The 15,148-nt window shown below is 42.2% G+C and overlaps 1 protein-coding gene across 4 annotated transcripts in view; it reads right to left on the bottom strand.

Annotated features, from left to right (window-relative positions):
* The window catches only part of JMJD1C (jumonji domain containing 1C), a 322,607-nt gene that overhangs the window by 40,113 nt on the left and 267,346 nt on the right, over positions 1-15,148 (bottom strand). For all 4 annotated transcript variants that reach the window (XM_056529800.1, XM_056529801.1, XM_056529802.1 and 1 more), the window contains 2 exons: positions 11,900-12,069; positions 9,594-11,809 (listed from right to left, as the gene is read on the bottom strand). In XM_056529800.1, coding sequence (XP_056385775.1) covers positions 9,594-11,809; positions 11,900-12,069 — 2,386 coding nt within the window. The remainder of the gene's footprint in view (positions 1-9,593; positions 11,810-11,899; positions 12,070-15,148) is intronic.

Genomic DNA, 15,148 nt, shown 5'->3' with positions numbered 1-15,148 from the left:
GGGTCAGAAGATGACAATTTTAAACGTATAAATTTTCCTGCATGTAGTTATGATTTTTTCCAGAAGTACGACAAAATCAAACCTATATAAGTAGGGTATCATTTTAATCGTATGGACCTACAGAATAAAGATAATTTGTCATTTTTACCGAAAAATGTACTGCGTAGAAACGGAAGCCCCCAAAATGTACAAAATTGAGTTTTTTCTTCAATTTTGTCGCACAATGATTTTTTCCCCCGTTTCGCCGTAGATTTTTGGGTAAGATGACTGAGGTCACAGCAAAGTAGAATTTGTGGCGCAAAAAAAAAAAAGCCATCATATGGATTTTTAGGTGCAAAATTGAAAGGTTTATGATTTTTAAAAGGTGAAAAGGAAAAAACGAAAGTGCAAAAACGGAAAAAAACCCGGTCTTTAAGGGGTTAATTAAACCTTAACAAAAGCGGTTGAACTGTGCCCATAAACATATTCGAGGGCACGCCTTAAGTGGGCAAAACACAAAACCCGATACGATAAGTAACAGAATGCATAAATCCCCTTAAACAATACCACAACTAGTTAGAAATGAAGGCAGTATCTGGTACTGAGGAGCTATGGCAACTATGCCTACTCTGAAGAATGAGTTGGCACTGAATCAGGACCAGGCTGCCATAATAGCTAAACATACTCACCTGTGCCATTATGGCAAGGGAAACGGATAGAGGCCTGTCAGGCCTTACACTAAGTTATCCAAGTCCCTGTGATTAAGAGGCCAAAAAACACAATCTGTTTACCAACTGACACACAAGTAACTGGACCACCTAACAGACCGTGATCATGATCTCAATATTATCTGTAACCAGAACTAGAACCAGAAACTTACCTGAAGACTACCTGAACTGTACCGACAGCCATACCCTAAACTACAAACCAACTGGTCTCAGGAGTAATGGCCCACTGCGGGTGACCAATCCTTGCATAACCATCGTGCCTGAAGACGGGCCAGGTCTATGAGTAAACATCGTGCATATCAACCTAAAAGGTCCTACGTACCATCGACTACACTCTGATAACCCCTTTCCTGGAAGCTAAGCCACACCTTAAACTGCCAAGCTTTTTTTTTTTTTTGAAACCACCTATGTGTCATGAAACAATTTCTCTGAAAGCATGTCAGTAACAATAACTATGCAGTGCATCCCACTGCAGACATGGCAGGTATGAAGAGAATACAACCACCTGTGTGCCATGATGCTGTTGCTCTGAAGGGGTGTCAGTAACAACTGCGCAGTGCATCCCCCTGAAGACGTGGCAGGTACGAAGGGTATGCAACCACCTACGCGTCGTGATGTTGTTGCTCTGAAGACGTGTCAGTAATCATAACTAGGCAGCGCATCCCCCTGCAAACGTGGCAGGTAGGAAGGGTACACAACCACCTATGTGTCATAATGTTGTTGCTCTGAAGACATGTCCGTAACAACAACTATGCAATGTATTCCCCTGCAGTCGTGGCAGGTATGAAGGGTATAGAATGACCTACGTGTCATGATGCTGTTGCTCTGAAGACGTGTCAGTATCAACTACGCTGCGTATCCCCCTGCTGACGTGGCAGGTATGGAGGGTATACCACCACCTATGTATCGTGATATTATCGCTCTGAAAATGTGTCAGTAACAACAACTAAACAGTGCAACCCCCTGCAGACGTGGCAGGTACAATGGGAAAACAACCGCAATACTGTATAAATGCCATGCGCAATATAAATGCCCTGAACACCTGAAGCCAACACATGAGTGCATGCAGAGCACAACAACGCCAAGAGTGCACGTGCAGCATGAATGCATGAAAAACGAAATCATTGAACAGTGTGAATACCATGATCGTATGAACAGTATGACTACCATCAACGTGAACAGTAGAAATGCCATGAGTGTCTGACCAGTTTAAATGCCAAGAGTGTCTGACCAGTTTAAATGCCAAGAGTGTCTGACCAGTTTAAATGCCAAGAGTGTCTGACCAGTTTAAATGCCAAGAGTGTCTGACCAGTTTAAATGCCAAGAGTGTCTGACCAGTTTAAATGCCAAGAGTGTCTGACCAGTTTAAATGCCAAGAGTGTCTGACCAGTTTAAATGCCAAGAGTGTCTGACCAGTTTAAATGCCAAGAGTGTCTGACCAGTATAAATGCCAAGAGTGTCTGACCAGTATAAATGCCAAGAGTGTCTGACCAGTATAAATGCCAAGAGTGTCTGACCAGTATAAATGCCAAGAGTGTCTGACCAGTATAAATGCCAAGAGTGTCTGACCAGTATAAATGCCATGAGCGTATGACAGTATGAGTGCCATGAGCGTGTGGTTAGTATAATTTCCATGAGCATAAGGACAGTATAAATGCCATGAGCATATGGACAGTGAAAGCCCTAAATGTATAAACAGTATGGATACTATGAGCATATGAAACCGCATAATATCATGAGCATATGAATCATGTAAATACCATAAGTACATGAACAATATAAATGCCATGAGCGTATAAACCGTATCAATGCCCCGAGCATATGATTACAAATGCCATGAGTGTGTGGACAGTATAAATACTGTGGGCTAATGAACAGTATAAATGATAATTTTATAGTATTAAATAGTATAATTACTAAGGCAAAGAACGTATCCCAAAATGCTATGAACGTATACGCACTGCAGACAATGTGTCTACCAAGGTATATGCACTATAAACACTATAACGTATGAAAACTAAATGAAATTAACGTTTACGCACTGTAAATGCTACCATGAAAATGTACACACCTTATAAATGCTATGAGAGCTATGCAACGTATAGATCAATTAAATAAAAACGATACCGCATGCACCGCATATAACACAATAACCGTATGCACTGCATATAACAATATGCGTATGTACTGTAAACAACACTATAACTGTACATGCTGCATGTAACACTGAGCGTATGTACTGTATACAACACTATAACTGTATGTACTGCATATAACACTATGAGCATATGTACTGTATACAACACTAACTGTACGCACTGCGTATGTGGACGTAAAGTGCCTCTGCAGGAGCACAACAGAGCTCAGGAGTGAGAGCGCACCATGTACATTTGAGTAGGGGTGGCTTCTGGTTACAGCGGTTCTGACAAACGAAAAAAAAAATAATAATGTGACCTCCTTTTGAAAACTACACCCCTCACGGAACAAAACAAGGGGTATAGTGCGCCTTAACACCCCAAAGGTGTTTGACAGATTTTCATTAAAGTTGGACATGAAAATGAAAAACTTTTTTTTCACAAAAATGTTGGTCTTACCCCAAAGTTTTTATTTTCACAAGTGTTAATAGGAAAAAAGCCCCCCAAAATTTGTGATCCCATTTCTTCTGAGTAAGGAAACACTCCATATGTGGATGTAAATTGTTCTTCGGGAGAGAGAATTTGGCTGGAATTTAAGGCCATGTGCATTTACAAAGCCCCCATGGTCCAAGAACAGTGGAACCCCCCCATATGTGACCCCATCTTGAAAACTACACCCCTCCATGTGGGCTTTGTAAACGCACATGGTCCCCGACTTCTATTCCAACCAAATTCTCTCTCCAAAAGCCCAATGGCGCTCCTTCTCTTCTGAGCCCTGTAGTGCGCCCGCAGAAGCACTTTACAGCCACATATGGGGTATTTCCAACCTTAGAAGAAACCGAGTTACAAATTTTTTTTTTTGGGGGGGGGGGGGGGGGCGAGGGTTCTCCTATTACCCCTTGAAACATGAAAAATTTGGGGTAACACCAGCATTTCAGTGAAAAAAATCTAATTTTTCAGTTTCCAACTTTAGTGGACCTGTGGGATGTTAAGGCTCACTATACCTCTAGTTAAGTTCCTTGAGGGGTGTAGTTTCTCCAATATTGTGCCATGTGGATATTTTTTGCTGTTCTGGCACCAAGAGGGCTACCAAAATGAGACATGCCCCCAAAAAACCATGTCGCTCCTTCCCTTATGAGCGCTCTAGTGCACCCGCAGAGCACTGAACATCCACATACCAAGAGAACATTCCTTACTCAAGAGAAATGGGGTTACACATTTTGAGGACATTTTCACCTATAACCCCTTGTGAAATGAAAAATTTGGGGTATTGTCTGCATTTTAGTAAAAATTCTTCATTTTCACGTCTGATTTTAACAAAAGTTCATCAATCACCTGTGGGGTGTTAAGGCTCAGAATACCCCTTGTTACATTCCTTGACGGGTGTAGTTTCCCAAATAGTGTGCCATGAGGGTGTTTTTAGCTGTTTTGGCACCATGGGGACTTAAGGAAATCCTTATCTTTTTGGATTTATTTTCTGTCACAACCACAGTGCTCTGAGCTGACATCTCTGTCCAGAGCAGAAGAAAATCCCCATAGCAAACATATACTGCTCTGGACAGTTCCTAAAATGGACAGCGGTGTCAGCAGAGCGCACTGTGGTCATGACAGAAAAGAAACCCCAAAAGAAAAGAATTTCCTCTGTAGTATACAGCAGCTAATAAGTACTGAAAGGATTAAGATTTTTTAAAAGAAGTAATTTACAAATCTGTTTAACTTTCTGGCAAAAGTTGATTTAGAAAAAAAGTTTTCCACCGGAGTACCCCTTTAATGCTTAAAGTGACAGTGGTCAGATTTGCAAAAAACGGCTGTGTCCTTAAGGTCAAAATGGGCTGCGTCCCAGGGTACTCCAGTCATAAGACATCTCATCCCCTATCCAAAGATTGGGGCCCCCCGCAATCTTTCATTCCGCAGCCAGGCTCCGAGTGTGAAACATTATGACAACTGGGCGGGAGTATTGTGACATCACGACTCCACCCCCATGTGACGGCGTGAAGATGTCTTAGGGCCGGAGTACCCCTTTAAGGGGTTAACCACAGGAGGGCACTCTGATCTATCTCTGCTCCAACCAATCCATAACAGGAAGAGTGTACAGAAGGGGGATAGGTCTATATGCTGTAATACAGCATTGCTAGATTTTTACTAACCCCTGCAGCCTCCCCTGGGCCCAGTCACCCATCAGCCTTGCCCCATTAAAGAGGTACGTACTCCAGGGAAAATTAAGAAAAAATTAAAATGCCCCAAAGCCACCACAATAACCGTTCTGTGTCCCCTGTAGTTTTTTTTATGTGGTTTTGGCAGCTTCTTTGGCCCCTGGTGTCTCCTAAATACTTTTTCCTTGTTTGCAGCACAGACTCCAACTCCCAGAAGTCAGTGCAGCTCTATGTAATGGCTGGCAGCCAATCTGCTTTCACCATCTGTGCGCAGGCTTACACTGCAGCTCACACACACAGTTATTGTCTTTTCTTCCAGATTATCCTTCCTCCAGCAAGAAATCATGCTGTGCTCTGAATAGCAGAAGTCAGTTATTAGATTTTCAGCAGAAAAACAGCAGCTATGTGCTCAGTTGTGACTATGAATCTTCACTGCTTTTCTCTCACAGCTCACAAGCTCTCACACAGGCAGGGGAGAGGGAGGTGTGGCTGTACAGCCAGAGCTCTAGACCAAACAGAAATCAGGTGGTGTTGTTCTGAAGGGTGGGGGCTAGTCTCAGAAAGGGGTTTACAGCAAGACAAAGTGGATGTGAGAATTACATTTTTCTCTCATTTCCTGCCTGTAAGTGACAGCTGAAAGAGGGAAACTGCTGTACATAGCTAATGAATGTTATTTAGACAAATACATAGGTTGGTAAGAGGGAAAGGATGGGCTATGGGTTTAGTTCCCCGGAGTACCCCTTTAATGACGACATGACATTAATTTAACTAATGTTACTGCAGTTGGAAGTGTTTTCTGCTATGCTATTCTATTTGTCATTTTTTGCAGCAAACTGGCATTTAACATAGTAAAGTTCATAAGGTTGAAAAAAGACCAGAGTCTATCAAGTTCAACCTTTAACCCTAATGAGTCAATCCAGAGGAAGGCAAAAAACCCTCATACTCTAGGTAAAAATTCCCTCCCGACTCCAAATATGGCAATCAGAATAAATCCCAGGATCAACCTTCTGTACTTATAGATCTAGAATCCTTAACCTGTAATGTTATAATTCTCAAAAAATGCATTCAGACCCTTTTTGAATTCTTTGACCGAGTTAACCATGACCTCCTCAGGCAGAGAATTCCACAGTCTCACTGCTCTAACAGTAAAAACTTCCATCTGTGCTTGTGTAGAAACCTACTTTCTTCTACACGTGGAGGATGCCCCCTTGTTATAGATACAGTCCTGGGTATAAATAGATCATGGGAGAGATCTCTGTACTGTCCCCTGATATATTTATACATGGTTATTAGGTCTCCCCTAAGCCTTCTTTTTTCTAAACTAAATAACCCTAATTCTGATAACCTTTCTGGGTACTGTAGTCCTCCCATTCCCCGCATTAACCTGGTTGCCTGTCTTTGAACCCTCTCCAGCTCCACTATATCTTTCTTGTACACTGGTGCCCAGTATTGTACACAGTATTCTATGTGTGGTCTGACTAATGATTTGTACAGCGGTAGATTTATTTCCTTGTCGTGGGCATCTATGCCCCTATTGATGCACCCCATGATTTTATTTGCCATGGCAGCAGCTGCCTGACACTGGTCACTACAGCTAAATTTACTGTTAATTCAGACTCCCAAGTCCTTTTCCATGTCAGTCATCCCAAGTGTGCTCCCATTTAATACATAATGCCAGCCTGGATTTTTCCTTCCCATGTGCATTACCTTACATTTATCAGTGTTGAACCTCATCTGCCACTTCTCAGCCCAAACCTCCAACCTATCTTGATCCACTTGTAACAGTGCACTGTCCTCTATAGTGTTTACCGCTTTACAGAGTTTAGTATCATCTGTAAAGATTAATACTTTAAACTTCAACCCCTCTACAAGGTCATTAATAAATATATTAAATAGAACAGGACCCAAGACTGACCCCTGTGGTACCCCACTAGTAACCAGAATAAGTACCATCACTGAGCCAGTTACTTAGCCACTTGCACACACTTTCACCCAGCCCAATACCTCTCATTTTATGCACCAATCTTTTATGCGGCACTATATCAAATGCTTTGGAAAATTCCAGATATAAGACATCCAGCGATTGCCCCTGGTCCAGTCTTGAGCTCGCCTCCTCATAAAAGCTGATCAGGTTAGGTTTGACAAGACTGATCCCTCATAAAGCCATGCTGATATGGAGTCACGCATTTATTTTTATCAAGATACTCCAAAACAGCATCTCTTAGAAAACCCTCAAACAATTTACATACAACGGAGGTTAAACTAACAGGCCAACACTTTCATTTTTAACCTTTTTGCTATTTATATAGTTTAACATTTTGGGGTTAGTTTTACTCTCTTTGGCAATGAGTCTCTGTCTGTATTTCTGTGGCTTTTATCAGTTTAAAAAAAAATATATATTTTACATTTTTTCTCTATAGCTTTTTAATGCTTCTTCACTGCTGTCCCATTTTAGTAGTTTAACCCCTTAACCGGCTCCCGTGATATAACGCGGGAACCCCGTGTCATATCGGGTCGCATGTAACTCATGCCGGGACCCGGGGCTAATAGCACACGGCAGCGATCGCGGTGCCGCGTGCTATTAACCCTTTGAACGCCGTGTCTAAAACAAAAGTAAAAGCTTCCCGGCTGCTCAGTGGGGCTGATCGGGACCACCGCAGTGAAGATGTGGTGTCCCGATCAGCTAGGACGCGAGCGGAGGTCTTCTTACCTTCCTCCGGCATGTCCGTTCAGCGATTGATTGCTCCAAGCCTGAGATGCAGGCTTGAGCAATCGACCGCCGATAACACTGATCAATGCAAAGCTATGGCTCTGCAGTGATCAGTGTATAAGAGCAGTGTGTGCAGTGTTATAGCCCCCTATGTTATTTCCCTAATTAATGTCCAAATCACCCCCCTTTTCCAATAAAAAAAACTAAAAACCTGTAAATAAAAATATAAACATATGTGGTATCGCCGCGTGCGTAAATGTTCGAACTATAAAAATATATAATTAAACCGCACGGTCAATTCCGAGATTCCCTTATTGAAGAACAAGTTATAATGTATTATATTATGATCACTATTTCCTAGGTATCCATCTACCTGCACATTGGTCAGGTCTGTTGGTTATTATTAAGTCCAGTAGGGCGGCCTAAGTCCCTGAAATCATTTTTAAGGACACTTCACCTACCTCTTACTTTGTCATTGGTGCCAATATGTACCATGACTGCTGTGTCCTCTCCAGCCCCAACCAGCAACCTGTCAACCCGATCCGCGATGTGCTGAGCTCGAGCGCCAGGAAGACAACACACTGTTCGTCGATCCCAGTTTTTGTGACAGATTGTCCTGTCTGTCCCCCTAGAGGCAGAGTCCTGCTGCACTACTGCTAGTTTTGAAATGGCATCCCCCTCATATGCCAACCGGGCAAACTTGTTGGGGTGTGCCAGATCAGGACTAGCCTCCCTGACCCTTTTCCCTCTACCCTGTTTTCTATCTGTAACCCAGCTAGCTGCCTGATTGTCCTGCACCTCCGTCCCACTATTCTCCCCTACCTCTACCCCAGAGATTACTTGCTCACTGAGCAGGAGACTCCTCTCCAAGTTGTGAATGCATCTCAGTGTTTCCAGTTGCTCCTCTAGATCCAGGATCTGGGCTTCCAAATGAACAACTTGCACAACAATATGCACCCTCAAACTGCACACTGGACTGCCTTTTCCAACATGGAGGCCATACTAGATTTAGGGATTGCAAAAATTAACAGTAAAAAAAAACCAAAAAAATAAAAAAAACAATCAAATATTTCAGTTAAACTCCCTTAATTTCAAGTCTCTTAATTTTAAGTCCCTCTCACGTTTATACTTACACTCACTTGTATACTTCACACTCTTGTTTACAGACACACAATCACTAGCTCAGACAATACTTTATTTTATAGTTACCAGACACCACCTCTCTCTTCCACTGCCTCTGTTGGGTGAATATAACCCTATAGACACATTTTGAGTGTACATTAGAATCTTTCCCGGCATACATAGTAAACAAACAGAGGGGGAAAAATGATGGGCACAGGGCCTTAGAAATGTATTCATGCCGTAAGGCTGTCTGCTGCACTATATCATAGAATATCAGATTTTCTCTTACAATATATAGGACCGTACCCAAAGTACTGAACATTTTTTCCCAGAATGCAGACCAGACCAAGTTTTATGAAGACATTGACAATGCAGGAAATAATGGGCAGGAAGTAGAAGCTGTTGGAAAGAACTTTCCAATTAATAAATGTAAGAAAATCTAGATTGGTCTGAAGAAGAAATCAAGTTTCAGATGAGAAAGTTTTGTAACCTCAGTGGTCTTCACTGTACTGCCCTGCTTGCTTATTTATAGCCTCCAGTCTACTGTTTAATTTGGGAAGTGGCATAGATGGGACTGATTTTATCTGCTAAGAATCCCCCATGATCCTTCTCATCTTTCCTGATGTTTATCTCCAAGAAAAGCTAAACACACAATCGGAATGCAGCATGGATGAGATCCAGGAATAGTCAACAAAAGCAGCTGAGCCCTAGGATAAATAAAAACACATGCTATTCACATGATACCGGAAAGCCGTCAAATACTTACTGCTGGAACTATTGCTCTGTAACTTCAGTTTGGTTTTCTCCTTGGCACTGCGACTAAGAATACCATTGGGTTTGATTTCCTCCTCTTTGTCTGTGTCACCTTTTCGCCTCTGCATATCATTTTGCTTCTTTTTGTACGTTGGCTTGGGCTGACGTTTCAGCCTTTGTCCAGACTTGCTCTCGCTTTCATCCGAGTCCTCAGTTTCTGAGCCAGATTCGTAAGTCCTTTTAACCCTCCTCCTTGTAAGCCTATCTTCCTTGGGAGACTTGTCCTCCTGTATTCTAAGGTCCATGTTATTCTGCAGCTCGCTAGACGTTGACGCAATCAGATTAACAGTACACGGCTTAATGATTTCAGAGACTATAGCGCTGCTTGTACTTTCTGGCTTACTGTTAGTGTTTTTATCTTCTTCTGAGTGTCGGGTAAGCCAGGCCTTTTTCAGTTTGTGGTAGTTTGGCTGGCTGCATTGGGAAGCCTGCCCATTGCCCGTAGAGCTTGTTGTGTTTGTTGAGCTGCAGGGTGTGCTGCTTTCTGGAGAGCCTGAGGCTGCAAGGGTCTGATTTTTCACAGCATTGGTCTCTGTTTCATTGGCATTAGTGCTTTTTAACTGAGCTGCAGCCAAAGCCGCCTTGTGCTTTTTTAAATGAATAAAATCACTTGAAACAGGATATAAGGAGTTGGGCTGAATTGCACTTGCAGTCTTGCTACTGGCTGAGGAGGCTGAAGCTGTGGTATTGACAGTGCCCTCTTGAGCTGGTGGCACAGTAGGATTTCCACATATTGAACTGGTGCTTTCTATCACCGTGCAAGTGGAAACAGCATTGGATAAAGAGTAAGTTACTTCTGATCCGCTGCAACTTGAAACGCTTGTGGTTGTGGGGGCAGAGGTGGTCACATCAGTTTTCGTGCTGCACATTATATTAGTTCCAGGTGCAGATGAACTGGGAATGTTGTGCGAGGGAGCATGAGTGTTCTTCTCGAAGAGCACATGAGCGCTGTCTGAGTTCATAAGTGGCTGGGCAATTCTTGGAGTCTCTCTGCTTTCCAAAGGCTTTGTGCAATCTGATTGATTGATTCCAGCTGAGGATCTTTCGCCAACTCTCTCCTTGGGGACTGCCTGAGTTACTGGCATGTTATCATACTTTGCACTGGATGGTGGGCGTACAATGACAGATGCGGTTGCAGATGGTAACTTCACATTATTTTTTTCTGGCAGCCACTCAATTTTATTATGATTTTGCTTTTCATTTGTTTTCCAAATTTCCTGGACAGGTTTCTCTGTGTTCTTTTTGTAATTTGCGGCACCCTCCTTGGGCTCGGGAACTAGGGTTGGAGGTTTCTGAAGTTCCTGGATTTTACTTCCAGTGGTTACAGGCTGAACTGGAGTGAGGGTTGGTGGAGAAAGATTGCTATAGCCAACATCCTTCCTTTCAAGGCTGTGGTGAATCGGAGGGTGGAAAACAGGTGCCCTGTGCAGAGCGGGCATGCTACGGAGTGCATTTGAGGAGGAGACTGACAACTGGGTTGGACTTCTGCTGTCTCCTCTGTAAGATGTGATCGTGTGTGTTGCCACCTGCTGAGCAAGTGGCTCATTTAGTTTATTCGCTGATCCTTCTTCAGGTTGGTGTTTTATTAAAGGAGGCGGCTTAGATAAGGATGACATATAGGAGTTAATAGTAGAAGAACTAGTTGAAGAAGGGCTGGCACTTGGTTTTTCAGGGAACACGTTTACGGTTTCCTTTGATGCAAATGATCGGGGTGGTTCATTCACCACGCTGTTGGACAGAGTGGTGAAATAATTACTTTGTGGTAAACTTTGAGAAACTGAATTTTTTAATTTGTACAAATCTGAGATAGGGCGCTCCACACTGTTTTCTTGCTTTACCATGTGGCTTTTTGGGCTGCAAGACATGATGGGCGTTACTCTAGCAAAACTCTCACGTTCATTTTCGTGTGCTTTCATTTTCATAGAGAAAGATGTAGCTTCAATGTTTTCCTGAAGGATTCGCCTGTGCTCCTCCTTATATTTGCTCTGCCTCTCCCCGCTGTCTGGAGCTGGCCGCTGTAGCTTAGTGTGGCTCAGAACAGGCTCCATGTAATGTCTGTGCACATGGCCATCTTTTCCCAGGTGTGTTCGGTTGTGTTCATGCTCGGATTTTACAGGTGCTGAAGTAACTGAGCGCAATGATTCACTATATGTCTTCTTCTCCAAATCCCTATTGAGAAAAATATTTTTTTGATATCTGAACATAAATATTTTATACTAGACACAAACATTTGATTATATATAAAAACTGACTACTTACTCTTTATGGTGATCGGTCAAGGGTTTAGACAAGGGAGGACTTGAATGTGCCGCCAGTTTCAGTGGTCTAAGGGGGTCTGCACTGGAGGGCCGCACAGGAAGGTGACCCATCAGTAAGCCATCGGCTGAAGTCACAGGTGTGGGATGGTGTAACCAGGGGCTTGCAGTGTTCTGCAAAGAAAAAAACATAGGTGCATAACCAGATCATCCCAAATGGCAAAAAGAACCTTATATTGTCAGAAAGCAAAAAATTTACAAACAATACAATATATGAGGTACTGTTTCTATAATACTGTTATCAATGTGCTGTGGTGTATGCTATAATGACTAATTTGGGTAACAAGCTGGTTCCTAAACCTGCAGCTGCCAACTGTGAGGAAGATGGAAAAAATAAGAACTAAAAACACATGCATTTACATACAAATGTACTTTGTTTACTGTGTTAGGTTAGCTTCCACCCTCTTAACAAGAGAAGTGAAACAAAGCCTTTCAATTGTGGTGTAAAAAGTGTCATGTGTCACCATCATGAGGCTGCAAAGGCGAGTCATTTAGCATGTTTTTACAGTTTCTGTCACTGTATCTTGTGATCGTAAACCCACAAAAATACTAAAAGGACAGCTACTGGTTTTAAAGTCTGAAAAGGCAACTCTTTGATTTCAATGGCTTACTATATGCTACTGTGAACATGACCAAGACATGAATTAGAGTGCATTCACAGCACGTTTATTGGTGCCTACGGAGGGCCAAAACCAGTAGGAAAATTTCAAAAGTGCTTGCTGCTAGACCCATACCGTACTTCATCCAATTCAATGAGCCTAACAGTGTTTTCTGTCCAAAAGCTAAAAAATAAACTGACTGAAGTCACTAGCTGAATCTGTTCTGCTCACTGGATTGAATAGAGTAAGGCGGTTTTAAAATCCTCCTGCCAGATCCGCTCCCCAGAGTGGCAAAATGTGGTGTGACTGCTCTCTTAAAAAGGTATTTGTAAGCAGTTAAAACTGGATATATAATTAAAGGAGTACTCTGGTGCAGAGTATTCCTGCTCCGTCCTGCCCAGGCTGCAAAAAATAAATAAAAATGAAAATAAACCATCTCTCACCTTCCTGGGTTCCCGTGGAGCGCCACTACAGCTGATTGGTCCTCCGGTCCATCTTCTTCATACTTCCGTGTGTTACGAAGCGTCACATGGCGCTCAGCCTATCGCCGGCCGCAGCGATGTTCTGCCTCGGCCCATAATAGGCTGAGTGCCATGTGATTCTTTGTTTACACGGAAGTATGAAGAAGATGGACTGGAGGACTGATCAGCTGTAGTGGCGCTCCGCGGGAACCCAGGAAGGTGAGAGATGGTTTAATTTTTTTTGCAGCCCGGGCAGGATGGAGCAGGAGTAGTCTGCACCAGAGTACTCCTTTAAATAGTGATCGTAGGGCTATAAGACAGTAGACCGCCTTGGCACGCTGCTGCATCAAAGCTAGTAAACATGAATGGGGTGGTGTTGCGACCAATAACTAGTACGAGACGTCCATCTTGGATAGATTTTCTAGTAACCGTCTGGTTACAAAATATTGAGCGATGCCATGTGACCACATTCACTTTCATAAACTGAAGAAGTACGATACACAATGCAGTGATCGTTAGGCGAGCAACCTGAAACCAAAGTCCCCTTGTAGCCCGAGCCTAAACCCCAAACAGGACAGCCACTTCCTAGCCTAAAATGGCAGCTCTAAGAGGACAACAGATTTCATCCACTGTACAGAAAATGTAGACTTCGTATCCCTTTAATATTTTGAGCTCCCCAGCATTAATGTCCTACAGTCTGTGTTACTCAGGGCAGTTTATGTAACCTGAAGCTCAGTACAGTAATAGGAAAATGATATATGACTACATATGGAAAATATGCATGGTATAAATTATCCTGGCCAGATGTTTACATTGGCCTGCCTCTCCAGAAGGATGCTATTATAACCAAACTATACCTCATGCCAAGCTTTCTATTTCCACTTTCCTTTAAACAGCAGTTCAAGTTCAGGGACACTGAGCCTTTAGCAATCAGCATGTTAAGAACCTGGGAGTGTGCGGCTAAATACTGAAAACCGGTTTATTTTCCTTTAACCCCCTCCGATGTCCCAGAGATACAGACTGCAGAATGTCAGACCTGTCTAGGAAGTCAGTTCTGCTAATAATGGTTTTCCCAGCTTATGGAGAGATGACAGCCCATAGATAGACTGCATAATATCACAGCCTGTGCATGAGTTGTTACATCGTGTCTGTCACCATCACATTGAACAGATCTATGAAGTGCGATGTAAAGCAAATATCTCCCCAATCACTGTTTATAAGGGTGCGTCCACACGGCCGTCTGTCCCAGTTGTTTTTTTTCCCCATTTAGGTTCCGTTGTTGCTGGATTACAAACGGTTGTAAAATAATCCCATTCATGTCAGTGGGAATTTTTTTACAATCCTTTCACATCCGATTTTTCCCGTCTGCGCTCATTGCCGTTTTTTTTTTTTTTTTTTTTTTTTTTTACGGGAGAAAAGACGGTGCATGCAGTATTTTTTCTCCCGGCAGAAAAACGGATACAGTAAACTTAACATTAAAGTCTATGGAAAACGGATGAGCCTTTAACCCCTTCATTCTCAGGCCATTTTTCATTTTTGCACTTTTTTTTTCCCTCCTCACGTTTTAAAAATGATAACCCTTTCAATTTTGCACCTAAAAATCCATATGATGGCTTATTTTTTGCGCCATCAATTCTACTTTGCAATGACATCAGTCATGTTTACCAACAAATCTACGGCAAAACAGAAAAAATAATAATTGTGCGACAAAATGGAAGAAAAAACTATTTTTTTTACTTTTGGGGCTTCCGTTACTAATCTTTATTCTGTAGGTCCATACGATTAAAATGATACCCTACTTATATAGGTTTGATTTTGTCGCACTTCTGGAAAAAATCATAACTACATGCAGGAAAATGTATATGTTTAAAATTGTCATCTTCTGACCCCTATAACTATTTTTCCACATACGGGGAAGTATGAGGACTAATTTTTTGCGCCGTGATCTGAAGTTTTTATCAATTTAATTTTTGTTTTGATAAGACTTTTTGATTGCTTTTTATTCATTTTTTATGGTACAAAAAGAACAAAAATACGCTATTTTGGACTTTGGAATTTTTTTGCGCGTACGCCATTGACCGTGCAGTTTAATTAACTATATATATTTAACAATATATATATTTATATTTCAGA

This window comes from Hyla sarda, chromosome 7 (assembly GCF_029499605.1).
Source record: "Hyla sarda isolate aHylSar1 chromosome 7, aHylSar1.hap1, whole genome shotgun sequence".
NCBI classification, from domain to species: domain Eukaryota; kingdom Metazoa; phylum Chordata; class Amphibia; order Anura; family Hylidae; genus Hyla; species Hyla sarda.
This window is presented reverse-complemented; position numbering and strand designations above follow the sequence as displayed.